General features: G+C 37.3%; 1 protein-coding gene and 1 long non-coding RNA gene across 3 annotated transcripts in view; one reads left to right on the forward strand and one right to left on the reverse strand.

Annotated features, from left to right (window-relative positions):
* Positions 1–1,350: 1,350 nt before the first annotated feature.
* LOC147832613 (uncharacterized) lies at positions 1,351–10,667 on the forward strand. The gene is made up of 2 exons (XR_015517031.2): positions 1,351–1,757; positions 10,511–10,667. It is a non-coding gene; the product is annotated as an uncharacterized LOC147832613 (long non-coding RNA).
* The window catches only part of ptp4a2b (protein tyrosine phosphatase 4A2b), a 36,653-nt gene continuing 22,437 nt past the window's right edge, over positions 4,367–18,582 (reverse strand). For both annotated transcript variants that reach the window (NM_001270540.1, NM_001024098.2), the window contains 3 exon segments: positions 4,367–5,499; positions 7,956–8,030; positions 10,537–10,667. In NM_001270540.1, coding sequence (NP_001257469.1) covers positions 5,388–5,499; positions 7,956–8,030; positions 10,537–10,667 — 318 coding nt within the window. In that variant the 3' untranslated portion in view covers positions 4,367–5,387.

The raw sequence follows: 18,582 nt of genomic DNA on the forward strand, positions 1-18,582 counted from the left end.
TGATGGTGATAATAGTAAGAATAATAAATGTTAAGCATTGGCCCAATTGGCAACAACCGGCTGGTTTCGAGATGGGCCGACCCAATCTGAGGCTACTCAGATGTAATCAAAATCTGGCAAGAATGTCAAACAAACAGTAAGTGCAAAAAAAAAAGGGGAAATGCAGTCAAGTCATACATTGCCAAATACATACAATTTACTGAACTAGTCTCGAAAGGGGTCAGTGTGATGGCGCAGTAGGCAGTGCTGTCGCCTCAGAGCAAGAAAGTTGCTGGTTTGAGCCTCATCTGGGTCAGTTGGTGTTTCTGTGTGGAGTTTGCATGTTCACATGGATTTTCTTCTTGGTTTCCTTCTGAATTGGGTAGGCCAATTGTGAATTGGGTAACCCAGTATAATGGGTTGCAGCTTTGAGGGCATCCGCTGTTTAAAACATATGTTGGATAAGTTGCTGATTCCCAGATTAATAAAGGGACTAAGCCAAAAAGAAAATGAATGACATGATTACATATAATTGGGTTGCTTTTGTTCCAGTCACATACATTAAATGTTTAAATATCTCTTAAATAAGGTACTGCTTATATAATTTTACCATCTGTACACCATTATAAGTAGTGAATGTGCGTGTCCTTGGGTGTGGCTGTGTCGGTGTGGTAATGTGGGCCGGTGTGGCTACAGTGCCAGGGCTGATTTTTAGTCCCAGTCCGCCACTGAGATGCTGAAAAACTAAATGGGGTTATCACTAGAATGAGGAAATCCCAGAGTAAAATATGATAAACCTGGTGTTTTGAAATATGGTAAAACTGTCTTTAAACCGTTTTCATCTGTTTTGATATTATTTGTTTCTATTTTATTTATACTTGTGTCTTTTATTGGCGTTTATGTAAAGAACTTTCAATTGCCACTGTGTATGAAATGTGCTATAGAAATAAACATGCCTTGCCTTAATGTGAACACACCAGGAGTCGCAATCCAAAAGAAAAAAAAATTGAAAGGCTGATGGCTTTTTATGTACATGTTGTTGTTGTTTTTTTAATCTAACTAGTAAATACTTTCTGCAGTGAATATTAAACCACACTTAACTAAACTGAACTGAACTTCAACTCTGGAAACTGGACTGACACAGTTTCAATTTACTAGACCTTCTATGTTAAGCTGCTTTGACACAATCTAAATTGAAAGTGCTATGGAAATAAAGATGAATATTTTTATTCTATCTTTTGTAGGTTATGGATAAAATAAGATAATTCTGTTTGTTTTTTTATTAAATTACCAAATGACCCCCCAAATTGTCCCGCGACCCCCACTTTGAGAACCAGTGTTACTCGAAAATCCTACAATTCAAAATCCTTCAGGGAGACGACTATCCAGCAGATGGCACTGCCAACAAACAAAGAGCAGACTTGTACGATCTGGAAAATCTTCTTTACTACAAGTCAACATACTTCAGTTTCAAATCTAATTAGATTATGCATTATTATGAGTCAACCTAATGAAACGATAACATTGTGTCATTTATCCGACTCTTCATGTTTCAGACTCCCGTGGATTATGCCAGCAGGTGCAGAGATGGAAATAAATGGGTCATTTCCCAACTTCCTGTGGATTTCCATCATGTGACTGAATTAAATATTTCACGAGTTTCGTCATCTGCACTTCCACTCCTGCCGATAGAAACGCCACATCAGATGAGCTGTACATGAGTCATTGACCGGTCAGGACCTTTCTGGACAGAGGAAAAGAAAGCCTCGTGGATGCAAGTGAGTCATGATGCCTTTAAATGAACACAGGAAAACCGTAATCTTCTTGATCGTTCTCTGTAACTGCCATTTTACAATGCCTACCAATGGCTGTAAATACTTTCTAACCAGCCATCTGTCACTGTCGCTACCCGGTAAACCCAGGGACGGAGTTATTGATTTGGGGGTCCCAAGTTATTCCAGCCATGGGGCCCAAAAGTTCTAAAATACACCTTTTCTACTTTAATTTATTTTTGTATTGATTTATTTTGCTGTTTTTTCTCTAATATCACTCAAATCACTTCTTTTCTACAATTTGTCTTAATGGAAAATAACAAGATGTAAAACATCTTGTAAAACATTTTGAATGATTTGTTTTCTTAAATTCATTAATTAAAAACTAAAAATTATAAATAAAATATTTCGTTTTTTTTAAACTAAATCTTAATTTGACTGCTGGATTTCTTTATGATTGAGAGTGGGGATACCTTTATAAACATTAAACTTTTAATTTTTTTGACACATCACACAAAATATGATGGAAAATGATGTTATGTATAATTAAGTATATAATAAAAAATAAGTATTTATTTGGGAGCACTCAGATTTCCTGCATGGGGCCCTTAGAGGTTGCCTATCTTGCTCATTGGTTAAATTTGTCCCTGTAAAAAAACCCTTACTAACAAAGTGCAGAATTTGGCTGCTATATGAGCTCATTTGTCCCATTTTGGACAGTATGCCTTAATAAATTGTGAAAATAACAAATAAAAGTATGTTTGTGAATGTGAGTGTATGGGTGTTTCCCAGTACTTGTTTGCAGCTGGAAGGCCATCAGCTGCATAAAACATGTGCTGGATAAGTTGGCAGTTTATTCCACTGTGGTGACACCCGAGAAGGGAGAAAGCTGAAGGAAAACGAATAAATGGATCATTGCCAATTCTTTTCATTTAATAAATAGAACTTTTTTACTAATTAAACTAGTTGATATTTATGCAACTAGTTGATATTATGATGCAGGGCTGAGCCTGGCCTGTACCTGGATGGGAGGCCACATCGGAAAACTAGAAGTTAGAAGTGGTGTTAGTAAGGCCAGCAGAGGGCGCTCAACCTGAGGTCTGTGTGAGTCCTAACGCCCCAGTAAAAAAAAAAAAGGGACACTATACTGTCAGTAAGCGCTAATTTTAAAGTATGCCTTAATAAATTGTGAAAATAACAAATAAAAGGCTTTAAGACCAATTGACTGAGGAAATAAGCTGGTCAGGTTATTTGCCTGTATTACTGTTTTTCATTTAAAATAAGTTTTGAACAGATTCCTAATAGTTTTTTTTAAATGATGGATAATAATTTGTATTTTAAAAATGAGGATTTTTTTTTCCATGTTTCTTTATTCAAAATTTGTCATTTAAAGGGCACCTATATTACTCCTTTTACAAGATGTAAGATAAGCCTTTGGTGTCTCCAGAATGTGTCTAAAGTTTCAGCTCAAAATACTAATCAGATCATTTATTATAGCCTCTAGAATCTGCCTATTTTGCTGTCTTGAGTTTCTGTCACTCCAATATGACTGTGGACACACAATACCTTCACACAGTTCTGTCCAAACAGCTTACAAATGTTGATATTCATTATACGTGCCCTTTAAAAGTCTTATGTCATTACATTACATAAACTGTAATAACAGTTGTAATGCACATTTGTAAATAAACACTTTGTGGTAGAATAGTAAGCCCTTTGACAAAAATGTAGGAAATATTTTTGTTGCTTCAAAAAGTGTGGTTATGATCACCATCCGACATGCTAATCCAGCAAAAATTAGTGCTTTAAAAATGTCACAAATGCAGTATTCAAACCACATAATTTAATAGAAAATTATGAGAATAACTGCAAAAAAATCTCTTACACCAAGCTGGCTATGGGCCTGATACTGTGAAGTATTTCATAATTTGTAATTAATATGATAACTAAAATTAAATTACAAAGTTAAAATTACAAGTTTTCTTTTCTCGTTTTTTTTTTTTTTCACTGAATTTTTTTTTTTTTTAAATAACAGACTCACAAACCATTCGTATTGTCAGTTTGGTAAAATGTTTAGTTATAATACATTGTTATTTCTTTACTCCAGCAGGAGTAAGGCCAGCAGAGGGCGCTCAACCTGTGGTCTGTGTGAGTCCTAACGCCCCAGTAAAAAAGAAAGGGACACTATACTGTCAGTAAGCGCTAACTTTCAAACCGACTGACCCACTGTGGTCATTAAAAGTTCCAACCCCCCCTTTATAATGCAATATATAAATGACATTACTTACTACATTTTAGGTTATATTGACATTGGCAAGATGTTTAGAGCATGTAGTATTTTTATATTAAAATCAATAACAAAAAGGCCACTTATATTTTGGTGTTATGACCCTGGACAGATCCATCTTTTTGTCCCATGTTCAATTTTCATTTTCTGATTGATTGATTTCCTTTTCTGTCGCAGGAGCTATTTTCTCAAATGACTTCTCACAGAATCTCCCTCTGTAATTTGAGATGTTATCTCGAAGGTGGCCGTAAAATCAGTCATCCCATAATGACTCATCCACCGAGAACACTAAATAGCTTACACATTACAGGAAGGAACACACAATGGATCAATTTCAATTCATTTATTTGTCTTAAAACCAAGATGAAGTGGGGATGCTTTCAAAATGGGCACAATGATGATAAAGAAAAGGTGGATTAAAATAAAAATAAAGCCAGCGCTGGCCGGTTTTCCTGCTTCTTACTTCCTTCAGTGTGTCTGTGGGCTCAACAGATAAAAGCTTCTTACTGACCAGCCAGCAAAGAGCAGCAATTGAAAGCGAGTACCGAAGAAGACAAGCCGAGAATCCTCCTGTGTTTGAATCTGGATGTAGGACGGTCCTAAGGGTGAAGGCTTTTCTAATCTGGACTGAATATTGCACTCCCCAGAGATTAAGAAAAGGACCGAAAAATACATGGCTCCACGAAAGAAAAGAACGAACCCCACCCGAACTCCTGACAAGACGCGCTAATTATAGTGAATAAATACAGCTGGCATATTTCAAACCCAGGCTAACCCTAAATTAAAAAAAGTGATTGCTGCATCAAAGGGGAACTTCTCAAAAATGTTGTATTGTGCAAAAATATCGTATGTCTACTTTATAGTTTGTTTATGTAACAAAATTGGCTATTGTTTGTTGAAATAATAATAATAATAATAATAAAAAAAAACGATAAAAGAAAACATGCCCAACAATGTCTTCAGAATAAAAAAAGCAGTAATAAATCAACAAATGACAGCATTTAACAATTGTAAATCTTTTGATCACGATTCAAAGTACTCATTCTGAAATAACCCGAAATAAAGTCGTCCCATGATTGGAAATTTGGGAAATCAGGGGAACGTTAGTATATTCTAGCCCGTGACTGGTAACACTGGTTAAGCGACCAGGTTTGTGGGCTCGTCTGTGTGCTTTGACCCTTCTCTTTGATACTGCTGGTGAATCCATAGATCAGCTTCATTATTCTGTGATCGATTAGCCATGATTCGTTTGATATTAATCACCACAATTACAACCCACAGCTTTTGCTCCCCTATATACCCTGGTTGAACTTCCCACTGCTGTTTTGTATGACTGACAGAATGACGCACTACTGGATACAGCAGTTGTGACCGTTGGCCTCCTTGAACCTCAGACGCATCTTGGGTCGGTATTTTTCAAGGTACATGAGCTGTTTGGCGTTGAAGGCTCCACGTCGCTTCCTGAAAAAACAAGAGACAGAAATAGTGTTCACATCAGTACAGTTTTAAGTTGGAGTACACAATTTTTTGCCCTGGTTTTTAGTCTGGACGGGTCACACTTAATTTGCTAAGAGCACGTGGCTGTTTAAACCAGGTATTAATGTGGTCAGCCAAGATGCGTTACCGTTTTAATCTGATGTTCAGAAAGCAAGCATCAGTTTTGCATTTTCAACTACCTCTCAAGGTGGTCAAAGTTGGACAACCTCAAAATATTTTAGACCCCATTTAAACATGCATGTATGAGTTTTCAATTTAACCCTTTTAGCATACGATCACACCTGTGTGATCAGCTTTGGCTGGTCCCTAAAGTGTCCGATCACAGCAGTGTGATTACAACGTTCAGAGCGTGTACCTCATCAACTGCTAAAATTCTAATCTGACAGTGCGCACTGAGGCAGCCAATGATAAACCTCCGGTGAAAGCTTAATGTGACTATTTTCAATTTCATATGGTTCCTTTTACAGCATCGATGTTGTAATGTAATTACAATACATTCAGGGCATACTCTAACTAGGCATGGTTGCCTTGAACCATGCTGAAGCGTGATTGTCCCCATCCGCTCTCCCCTGACAGCCTGCACTCACACCGCATCTTTACCTACCGATGGAGTTTTGACGCTCATAAATTATAATAAAAGCCCTTGTGCTGCAGGTATTGAGAGGTTTGCTGAAGATCTAGCTGACGTGCAGCGAGGGGTTTGGTTCTTTAATAAACTACAACAGTTTGTGTTCATTGAAAAGTAAGAATTATTAATAAATTCATAAGAAGCAGTTCCTTAAAATTGACGTTGCATCTTCAGTTTCGGGCTAAGCCACGCTTTGCACTCACACTAAATGGAAGTCTAATTGAACCACGCTCTGGCAGACCTCTTCCAACCGGGCCAGGGGCAGCCAAATAATCTATGCCTGAGCCCGATTCTGAACCCTCACACTTGTGAAAGAAACTGGGAAATGCATCTGGGCAAGGTTCGGATTGCAAAGTGTGAGTGCACCCTCAGTTAAATAGACGTAACCATTCATTTAGTTGTTCAAGTGTAAAACGAGATGAACCACCAGCGCTGTCAGGATTAGCAGGAAAGTGCAGAAACTCTATTGAAAATATTAGGGTAAAATAAACAGTCATAATATAAAACATGGCAGGAAAAAAAAAAAATCCAATTTCATGCAGTGCTTCTTGTTCGGTTTGAGACCCACTTCAAGATCGCAGATTGTTAAAGAAATCAGACCTTAAACGTGGCAATTGTATAATGGAAAGACAGTTCACAGGAAGTGCTGAGGCAGGCTGTATGTCACATTTTCCTTCTTAAAAAATGTATACATTTTCCTTCTTAAAAAAAAAAGAAAAAAGGAAAGTTCATAATTTTAGGACATATTATTGAGCTTATTCTTGAAAGCGGAAGTGCGCTCATCTTTGTGATTGTTTTAGAACTTCCGATTCAGTTGCCTATGAGAGAAATTACTAGGAATAATAAACGGCAAAAAGCGGTCAAACAGTTTGCTCTACAAACAAGTGTGTCCATGACTATAAAGACAAAGCAAAATAATATAATAAGAAAATGTTAGTTTCCAACATCAAGCAGCAAAACAAGCTGTTTTAACCTCTAAAAGTGAATGGAAGTGAATGAGACCGGAAGTCGAGCCAAAAAGATTCAAATGGCTCAATTCGCTTGTATGCAAAGAATAAAGGCTGATTTATACTTCTGCGTCAAACGTCGGCGTATGTTACGGCGCTGGCGCATAGGCCTTCGCCGAGGCCATCGCAGTCACTGATGTGCACCCCTTAAAAAAATATAACTACACGTCGCAATGACGCGTAGCGTAAGCTCTGTGATTGGTCAGCTTGGTAGCGTTGACGAGTCTGGGCGGGACCGAGAGCCGCACGAATGGCGCGAGCGATTGTTTACAAGTGTGGAGTCCCATGAAGGAGCTCCGGATGGAAAGTTTTGTTTTGTGTTTACCTCATAGTTAAAGTTGTTGCACGTACGCCGGTTCCTGCCTCAAAATGAGCGAATTTGAGCCACTTGTACATCCCGGAAGTGTTCAGGAGAAGCAAAAAAGCAGAGAAGAAACTCGACACAGAGGAACATTTACACCTCACTGCCCACTAGCGTTTCGGAAGTGTTAATGCAGACCGACAGAGTATAAATGCACCGCCACGCGCGTTGCCTGCGCCGTGGATTACACCGGTCACTTGACGCAGAAGTATAAATCAGGCTTAAGGTGGATAAGTAAGGACAATGAGATGCAGCAACATTTGTGAACTGCATGTCCTAGCAACAAGTTTATATTCAGAACAAGAAAAGGCTTTATATATATATATATATATATATATATATATATATATATATATATATATATATATATATATATATATATATATATATATATATATGTGTGTGTGTATATATAGACACTTACTGTCGTATGTACATCACTGCTTCTTCATACTTCATTCCACACTCGAGTAAGGCTAAAGCCACCAGCACAGGTGCTCTGTAAAAAATAGACAAAACTGATTTAATGAAAACTCGATGACCAAGAAGAATTTCATTTTCAGGTCATAAATTTTGCACCTGCATCAACAATGATCAAAACATAGTGTACCATCTTCTGGAGCTCATTAACAACAAGTGTGCTTGTGTTCAACAGAGAAACTATATTTTGAGCCGCATGTGTACGCAAAGAGGTCAGGAGCTGAGACTGCAGTCTGTAGAGTTCTCACACACACACACCCATCCCAAAAAAAAATGCTGAACAAACAACAACAAAAAAAAAAACACTTCTACACTTGGAAAGCGGCACGACCACAGGCTCGTTTTAAATGGTGCTGCTGTCTGCCCCTAAAGGAACTTTGGTAAACTGAGCTCAGGGAAATGAATGCGAGAGTACAGAGTGCACTGTACTGCCCACAATGTTGGTTACACTTGCAAGTCACAGACGCTTACCTTCTCAAGTTGAGCCTGGTTAGTGTTGTGTGTGTTTGTGTCAGCAGGTTTATATAGAGGTGAGAAAGGCTGAGTGCTAAATTTGCAAAAGCGTTTGTAGAGAACACAAGTGGTTCTCACATGCACTCGTTACACGCCTACATATTTTTGACTACTCATGCTGCTTGAGCAACTAATCACCTGTCGCCTGGTTATTTCCAAAAATCTATTTATTTTTATTAAACCATAAGAATTACCATGTTTTATCCATAACCTACTGAAAAGAAAAAAAAAGTTGTTTATAGTTACTATATACTACTGTATTTAGTTACTATAGTAGCTTATAGTTACTAGTTCTATTGGATTGCGACCCTTGAGGTAGTTACATTATATGAAAGACACAGCAATAGCATCAGATGAAGCAGATTGATTTTATAACACCAGGTTAAACTTTCAACACTGACAGACGTTTAAAAAAAATTCAACGGAGAATAAACTTGGGTCTATTGGTGTGTGTGTGTGTACCATTGCATGCAAGATTTTTGTATTTATAACCACCTCAGAGGATATTGGGGATCAAGAGTCACTGACATTGTTATTTAGAGGGTTGTGGGCTGAGAAGTTTGGGAACCCCTGATCTACACTACCTAACAAAAGTCTTGTCGTCGATCGTAGTTATAAGAGCAGCAAATAATATCTTCACTTCTAGCTGATTGTTTGGGAAAGTGTCAGAAGGTAGATTTTTCAGATGAACCATCTGCTGAACTGCATCTCAATTATCACAAATACTGCAGAGGACCTATTGAAACCCTCATGGAGCCAAGATTCTCACATAAATGAGTCAAGTTTGGTGAAGGAATCATCATGGTTTAGGGGAATACATTCAGTATTGGGGTGTGTGAAAGATCTGCAGAGTTGATGGAAATTTGCATTTCCAATGTCTTGATAAAAACACAGGAGAGGGCAAACTCTACATTAAAGTTCCTGAAAGGAAAGAAGGTCAAAGTGCTCCAGGATTGGCCAGCCCAGTCACCAGACATGAACATTATTGAGCATGTCTGGGGTAAGATGGAGGAGCCATTGAAGATGAATCTAAAGAATCTTGATGGACTCTGGAAGTCCTGCAAGAACGCTTTTTGCCATTCCAAATGACTTTATTAGCATATTCTATACTGTACATTATTTCTGTTAGGTGACAAGACTTTTGTCTAAGCAAAGTCAGACTTTAGTGTAAATCATAAAAAAAAACAAGACATGATTATTTTGGTAAATGGATTTGTTCTTCAGTGTTTGGACTCTCAGCAGTGAATATTAAACTACACTGACCTGAACTAAACTGAACTCTGAAAACTGAACTGACACTGTTTTAATTTACTTTTAATTTACAAATCAAGGTGAATTTAATTGTATTGAAATTAAATAATCATAATCTAGAGAACGTTATCTTTCATATAAAACATTTCTGATACTAAATGATCAATTAGAAGTCAAGTTATTATTTCTTGTTCCTAAAACTTAGATAGGCGACAGGACAACCAATGGACTCAAAAAAAAAAAAAAAAGTCAAACATTAAAGATTCTTAAGAATGCAACACTGTGCATGGGGTCTACATTTTTAAAATTAGATGACTGTGGTAAATTGTAACTGTATTCTGGGAAATATGAAAGTATTTTATGGAGAAGGGCACTTCTTTGGGATCATTTTTATACGTTTAGTTATTATTTTGTCATGTAGAGTATGTAAACATCTGATGTGCCATCGTTTATTCAGGGTATTATAAAAAAAAATAAATAAAAAAAACTTTACTAGTCCTCTTTTGACATGTAATATAATTTAGCATATTTTCTGAAAAATCGTGCGATTATCTAGAAAGCTCAGACAGCAAAATTCATGAAAAATGCTCAATTAGAAAACCTCTCTTTAAACTGCAACTCTATTAACAAATAAATGCAGCATTAGTAATCATTAGAGCATATCAAGGCATGTATGTCTTATCAATCAAGATAATGAGGGATGAACTAAACCCAGTTTCTCTTATTTAAAAATAGTTTCAAGAAGCACATTGAGGACTCACCGGCCCAACCCTGCAACACAGTGAACGGCAATGCAGCATCCTGGCTCCTCTCGGAACTTAGTCTTCAGCAGGTTTAACCAATCGTCTACAATCCGAGTGGGGGGCGAAGCTCCATCATCAAAGGGCCAGTCCTGCAGCCACAGAGGAACAGAAAACAAACAAACATCAAGTTGGATTTTGCTGATATGTCTTCACATTTCAAAGCAGCAGAGAAAACATTCGTAATGTGAAACAGCTCGAGAACTTGAGATGTTTCACAGTTTGCAGAACTTGCCTGTGGAGCTAAGCATTGTGGGAGAACAAACCGTTCACATTAACTGTTTTTGGGCAAAAAGCCACAAAGATCTGGCCTCTTCCCTGATAACCACACAACTAGTGAGAGAGCCGAGAGGAGAGAAAAAGCAGGAGAGGATGGTCTTTTGAGTTTAAGATACATAAAGTGAAGCTGGAAAGATGAGACCCATAAAAAGTGGAGGAGTGGAGAAGATAGAGGGGAGTTTAGGGTAAGACGTATCGGTTCGCTGAAATGACGCACAAGTCTAATATCGTCCTGAGGGAGTATGGTGGTTTTCTGGTAAAACCAATTGCATCACTAAAACACAGCTTAGGACGGCATTAATTATCAGCAGTTCTATATAGTTATCTCTGTCTGCTTTTTATTTCCTCTTTAAATATTCCAAGATCTGAGCATGTGTGTAGATTGGCGCTTGGCAATGTTGAGGAGAAAGGGTGTGTGGGCGAGAATGACAGATAATGGAATCGGACTGGCTGGCAGATCTGTGTCTGTGCAGCTGTCTGGGCCTCTGTGCTCCTGCTGACCTGCAGACAGCTTTTCTCTTTCTTCTTAAATGCTTCTTATTCAGTCCCTTGTTTACCATCAAACCTTGATCTTTCCTTTTTCTCTTTGTTAACTGTGAGTGAACAACACCCAAACAAAAATATGAATAAGATGCACTATATTGAAGAGCAGAACCTTTTTTTTTTGCTCCTAATGTACTGGTTCCAGTTACAGTTAGCTATAGCTATATCTCACTTATTGTATGTTTACTGTAACCACCCTACCGTGACTGCACTGTACTTTCTCTTTAAGGAAGTAAAGATATTGCTTCGTTCCAAACACCTTTCCTTACTTATTATTATTATTTCCAAATAACTCTCTGTAGGTTATGGGAAATTATCAAATGCATACAGGAGAACAAAGGCGGGGGTTGAATATGTTTTTTTTCTCTTTTAACATTTATTTTACTAAAAGTATTTTCTGAAAGCTCATGTGACCATTCAGAAAGCAAAATACATGAAATATGCTCAAATAGACAACATTTATTTTGAATTGCAACACATACGATTGTATTTTTAAAATAGTTGGCTTGACAATGCAACTTTATTAAGCCCTCTTTTAACATTTTATATAATTGGAATATTAAAATATTTCTAGACAATGGAAATATTTTTAGACAATGGTCATTGTACCATTAGTCTGGAAAATTCAATAGTTATTCCAGAACCTAAAATACCTCATGCAAAATTGTTAAATGATTTCTGTCCAAGCAAGCTCACATCTGTTCTTTGTAAATGTATGTAACGCATAGTGTGTAGGGAATCCCTTGCAGTTTGTGTATAGGGCCAACTGGAGCACTGTGGATGCCTCACTTACTCTCTTGAAAATGTTCAACATCATCTAGATAGGCAAATACACATGTTTGGTCATTTTGGTTGCATATGCGCCCGAAATTTTATATATGCGACCTCGAAATATATTTGGGAGCATTTCTGCGAGTGCTTAAAATTGTTGTGTGCGACCAGTTTTACTGCAAAATGTTCACCACATGCGCGGATTCGGGAGGCATTCACGCAGAATGCATCTCTAAGCTCTTTGTCTGCACCTGAAACGCAGCGCTCAGGAATGGTTTAAAACAGTTGTCATGTCAAATTGCTGCAGTAAACAAATCCAAGTCCGTAATGCTTGCCCCGCCTTCGCGTTCTTCTTATTGGCCCACCACTGCTCTAGCACTGAACGCGAATGATTGGTTAATATCAGCTGTCAATCACTCAGTCAGTGCCTTCTTGCTTGGGATGACATGGAGAGCTACTACCACGAAAAACTAAAGATGAGAATGAAGATAACACTGACAGATTTTGTTTTAGAAACCATGGCATCTAAAGTTATAAATATTGACACATCTTAGAAGTGATCATGTGCTAAATGTTAATCCACCATCTACACTTTTCGAAGAGTGGATAAAAGACTTCCATTGGCTTTAAGTCCGCTATGAAAAGTCTGTGGGATGGACATTTCAGGTAACATTAACAGTTTGCCACATCTAGCACGAGAGCTTCTGTTTAATCCTTCGTATAATCGCCAGATGCTGTCCGTCTTGCAAGGGGCAGCTATTTATCAAATTTAACACCACGCACACCATCACAAATGGCTTGCACTGAGTAAACTAACATCGATACTCCTAAAAAGACCCGTATTGCTATTAACATGACGTATGCATATAATGAGGTACAGTAACGTTACATGTCAAAAGCATCAGTGCAATATCAGACAACACTTGTGAGAATAGCACAGTTATATCGTTAACAGATTCATTCAAGCAGTGTGTGCAGGGCTGGTGAGCGCTCGGTGTATCTTTTGGTCACTCAGCTATGTTATAAAAAAGTATTTTTTTGTGATAACGGGATTTCGTTGAGACATATTTTCCTCACGCTTGCATATATATATATATTGCTTGTTAGTTTGATTCGTGTTGATTTCAAATGCAATAAATATATTTGTATAAAACTTGTAGTAACAGTGCTCATAATTGATGGGTGCGACAAAATTTTGGCTGATGCGCCTACATTTTTAAAGTTAGGAGCACCGGTGCTACCAAGCAAAAAGGTTAATTTCAAGCCCTGCTGTGTTAATCATGTCATGCTCTTTTTTAAATATAGGGGTACCTAAGGGATGTGTATTATAAGTCAGCGTCACAGTCTCCTCCCCAAGTTAAGAAGTTTTAATTTTAGTATACAGACTTTAAATATGGCATATAGATCATTAATAGAGAGTGTTCTCACATATAATATTGTTTCATGGTTTGGTAACGCAACACTTAAACAGAAGAAGAAATTATCGCAAATGATCAATCAGGCAAATAAGGTAACTGGTCACAAACAACATTTACTGCAGATTCTATTTGACTCTTATGGAAAAAGCAGCATTTTTAAAAAAAGATAATACACATCCCCTTCACTCAGCTTTTGAAATGCTACCATCAGGACATAGGTTTAAAATTCCTAAAGCCCAAAAAAAAAAAAAAAAAAAAGTCATTTATTCCAATTGCAGCTGTTGTCTTAAATCAGGTCACTGTTTAAAGTGAATAGGGTGGTTTTCAAGAATGATGTGCAGTAATATGTACGGGGCTGATTTGTTTTTTAAATTTTTAACTAATGTTGTTGTCTTGCTGAGTGTTGTTATTGTGTGGTTGTTGTATGTATGCAGTTGTTGTCTTGTTAAAGACCAATATCCTTTCTGTGCCAAGTAGAATGGAGAATGAAGTTTAAACTAGACTAATTAATCTTACTCCTGAGATATAGCAATTTGAATACATTTGTAGCTGTCAAAATATATATATTTTTTTTCCCAACCTTGCATACGGAGTACTGGGGCCCATTTCAAAAAGCAGGTCGAGTTGAAACTCTTAACCCTGACATGATGGTTTCAGAATTAGAAAAGCGGGGCAAGTCAAATCAGTTTCTATAAAATCTGTTTTATTTCAGGGTTAACATACTCAGACTTTTCACTTAATCTCCTTTCTGAAACAGGCCCCAGGTGATCAGAGATGGTAAATAAACCCGGAAGGTTATCTAGGCTTTTCCAGCAGGGTCGGGATAAGATAACATCAAACATAAACAAGAACATTCTGAGCACGTTTCCCCCCCCCACCAAAGGCCACTAAGAATGAGATGTGTCTTCATTACACACACCCACATACAGCACTTGTTGGTGACATCAGTGTGTATCTGGGTGAAACAACTTGCATGATCCAAAGAAAGCATTTTAGAGGTTTCACTTGAGATCACATAACCCTTTAATGCATACAATCACAGCAGTGTGATCAATCTAGGCAGGTCACTGAAGTGTAGGATCACACCAGTGTGATTAAAACATGCAGTGCCTCACATGATCAGCTGCTAATTTAATCAGCTTTCCCACCATAGTTTGTCATAAATCATAATTACGTTAAAATAGTTTGAGATCCTCTGACACTCATTTAAAAACAACATTTACTATATGTTTCTGCAGTTAAACAGACACTTTATTTCATGTATTCAGAAGTATGTGATGAATTTAACTGATTCAGTACCTTAAATTTCTTGCATATTTGAGAATTGATTTAGGAAGTTTGTAAACATTTGCAGAAAAATAGAAAGAAAAAAAAACAACAACTATATATTCATTGGCTTGCAAAGTGTAATGAACATCACTAAGGAAATAAAAGTGACTTAAATGTAAATGGTCATATTGAAAAACAGATGCAGTAAAGTCAGCAGGAGATTTAAAACTTTTGCTGTAAAAGGGTTAAATAATTATATTGTAAATAATTCTAATTAGTAATTTTAGCTACAGCACACGTGAACCAATCTTATCTCCTACCCATATGAATTAGGTATTTGTGAATGTACGTGGCTATTTCATAAAGACAACTGCTAAACATTTCCCCTAAGAACAATAACATACTAAGTTAGTAGAGATAGTTTCCGTTTTCATGGGGCAATGTGCAAGAAAACTAAACTTCATGTTAGAGTTGGTTAGTGTTAGATGTATTTGCACACCTCTAATTATAAATTAACAGAAGAGAGATGGAATAGCTATCTTCAGTCTCATGCTGACACTTTCTTAAAATCTTTTGAACAGTAATGTTTAAATTAAAACGTTGCCTGTCATGCACACAAAGACAATTATTTGTTGCTATTAGTTTTTTCTTCAGTTTAAAAGCAATTTTCCATTTTGATGCATTTTTAAAAACAGCTCCTGCTTAATGTCTCTGTGGAAACTGTGATGCGTTGTTTCCTCTATACTTTTACTACAGGAAAGTTCCAAACAACATTTAGCAGAAATGAACATCTTCTGTAACACTTTGCTCTTGTAACTTTAATGAATTTAACACTTTCATGAATTTACACTTAAAGGCCACCTATTTTCCCGTTTTGTACAAGATGCAAGATAAGCTTTTGGTGTCTGCAGAAAGTGTCTGAAAAGTTTCAGCTCAAAATACCCATCAGATAATTTATTATAACTTCCAGAATCTGCCCATTTTGGTGTCTGAGTACAGTATAGCTGTTTTTGTAGCCTGTGGCTTTATATGCAAATAAGCTGCTTCATCCCGCCCAAGATTCCCACATGCGTATCTGCTTATCATGCGTTAAGCTCATTACTCTAAAATACTAAGTAAGTTTATTTGATGTATTTGCGGTGGAGTTTTTCAAGCCTTTCTGAAAGGATGGGTCTCACAAATGCTGTTTGCAGTACATGCACGCACGCACGCACGCACGCACGCACGCACGTGTGCATTTACTGACACCATGCAGCCTTGGTAATTATAGCAGTTAAGAAAAACTGTGTTTTACGATCTTTATTACAAACATGCTTTGTTTTAAAAACTTTATAAACTTCTAAGAATCACAGAGTTAGAACAAATATTTTAATCCCAGTTTCTCTGCAAAAACATTTTGTGGACAGGTGTGTACATGTTATTATAGAAACATGGCGTCTGTCAATCAATTCGGTGGGTGGGAAAACTGCAATCCTACGTCACGTTGTGGTGGGCCACAAAATCACTGGAATTTGGATTCTTTTTTTAAAACATGAAATTTTTAAAACAAGACTTGTTGGGTTTTTATCAGTCCAATATGAGAACACACTATAACTAGGGATGTAACGGTATCAGAATTTCACGGTACGGTAATACCTCGGTATGAATGTCACGGTACGGTATTTATTGAATCATTTACAGGAAAAAAAAAAACTTTTGAAAATACTCCAAAAAAGTGCCAAAAGTGTCAATGACATACAAATTAGCCATCTATCTGTAAGCTTTGAAACAGGAACTTCAATTTTAATAACAAAAAAATATTAAACTTGTAAAAAAATAACGTTTCAATTTAGTATTGTTGAAAACTCATCACATTTAACATTTAATCACACACTTAGATAGAGATGGGTTTAAAGAAAAATTATCATATAATTATAATCTGGTAAAAGCTGGTATCTCTGGGTATTTACAATGTCCCCTGCAACAGAAAAAAAACCCTCTCATTTGGGACTGAGGTTTCTGGGACAAGAGAGATATGACTTGGCCCATGTTGACAGAAGTGGGGTAACGTTGTGCATTGTCTTTCCCCCACTTGAGAAGACAAACCATGAGTGAGATAGAGATCTCTTTGCGGTACAAGTCAATGTCTGCATCAATCTGAACAGTGTGCTGTGTTTCTGCAGTCCCCATGACTGTTATTAGTCGTATTCCCCAACTTGCAGGCACGTGCACACATAGGGCTTAACCTGTGCAGTGCACATGCCCTTTTTAGTCTTGGATAGAAAATGCCCTTCCAAAATGATCAAAAGTGCCCCTGCGACGCGACACAACCTCCGTCCAGTCCAGCCCTTCAGTAGGCGCGCGACAACACCTCTCGAGTATGCGCGCTCAACCCCCCCTCGGCGCTTTACAATACGCGCGCCACAACACAGCTGATCAGAACGCGCACGACAGCACCGCTATTCAGCACGCGCGCGGCGACAACACCCGCTTTAGGTTCGATCATTTTCATCTTTTTTTCATCTCCGCTACTAGCAGCACACTCCATTTCCGCATTACTGGATCTGTAGCGACAACAGACCGCAAAGGATTATGGCCACGCCGGGGCTGATGGAAAATGAAGTTTCAGCTACCTCCCGTTCGCTTCATTCGCCTGAGCAAATTTTCTCAGAAGACCTATAGTTTTACCGAGTCATGCGACTTCGGTATTATCGAAAAAATTTAATATTGCGGTATGACGGTATTTACAATACCGTTACATCCCTAACTATAACTACACACAGTTCTGACTAAACAGCTTACAAAGTTGATTTTCATCATAGGTGCCCTTTAAATTGAAAAGATAAAACTTAACAACCCCAACCTTTGAAAGGCAATGCATGTGAGCTCAATATTTACCATTTAAACATGTAAACATAAAAGGCAGGATAAATAATAATGAACAGGGCACAACATTAAGGCCCTGGCCTACTGTGAGTGTTTAGAATATTTCTATACGTTCACTGACTAAAAACCTTAAATTACAAGAGTAAATGTACAAACTGTTTCTGTTGTTCTTTTATATTAATAATAGAATATTAAAACAATACATTAAACTAAAAACATAATATTAAAGTGGTTTTAGCTTCAATATATTTTTTGCATGACTTCAAAAGCCACTATGAGAACAACAATGGATAACTTACTTCAGAATACGAAAATAATGAGAAGTACTTGCTGTTTTTGTGGCTGTGAAAAGCTCCCACTCCAATTTTTGATAGCTCGATAATAGTTTTAAAGACATTATATTTAGCTTTTTTCAATTTACTTTAACAACCAGCTTTTTAAGTGGTCATTAAAAAGACAAAGCTTTTAAAATGTATATTATCTGGACATGTTTGGCTTTATTAACAGTTTAGTTAACCCTTTAAAATGGTAAAGCAACAAACAAAAATCCTTGATATTTCATGACTTTGGCAAAATATACATCTAAACATTCCCTGATTTTCAATGTCCTGAAAGGACCTTTTAAAATACCATGATATTCCAGAACTGCCCCATGGAAACCCTGGTATTTTTGCCAACTTTCAAAAGAGAGTAGCATTGCCTTTTCATCAAACAAAGCCAGCTGATATAGCAGAAAAAGCAGTGTATCATTAAGTGTCATGTTGACTTTTCTTCTCACTCTAAACCAGGGGTCTCAAACTCGCGGCCCGCGGGCCATTTGCGGCCCTCAGTGCAATATTTTGTGGCCCGCGCCGACCGCTGT

Source organism: Danio rerio, chromosome 19 (genome assembly GCF_052040795.2).
Source record: "Danio rerio strain M-AB ecotype USA chromosome 19, GRCz13ab, whole genome shotgun sequence".
NCBI lineage: Eukaryota > Metazoa > Chordata > Actinopteri > Cypriniformes > Danionidae > Danio > Danio rerio.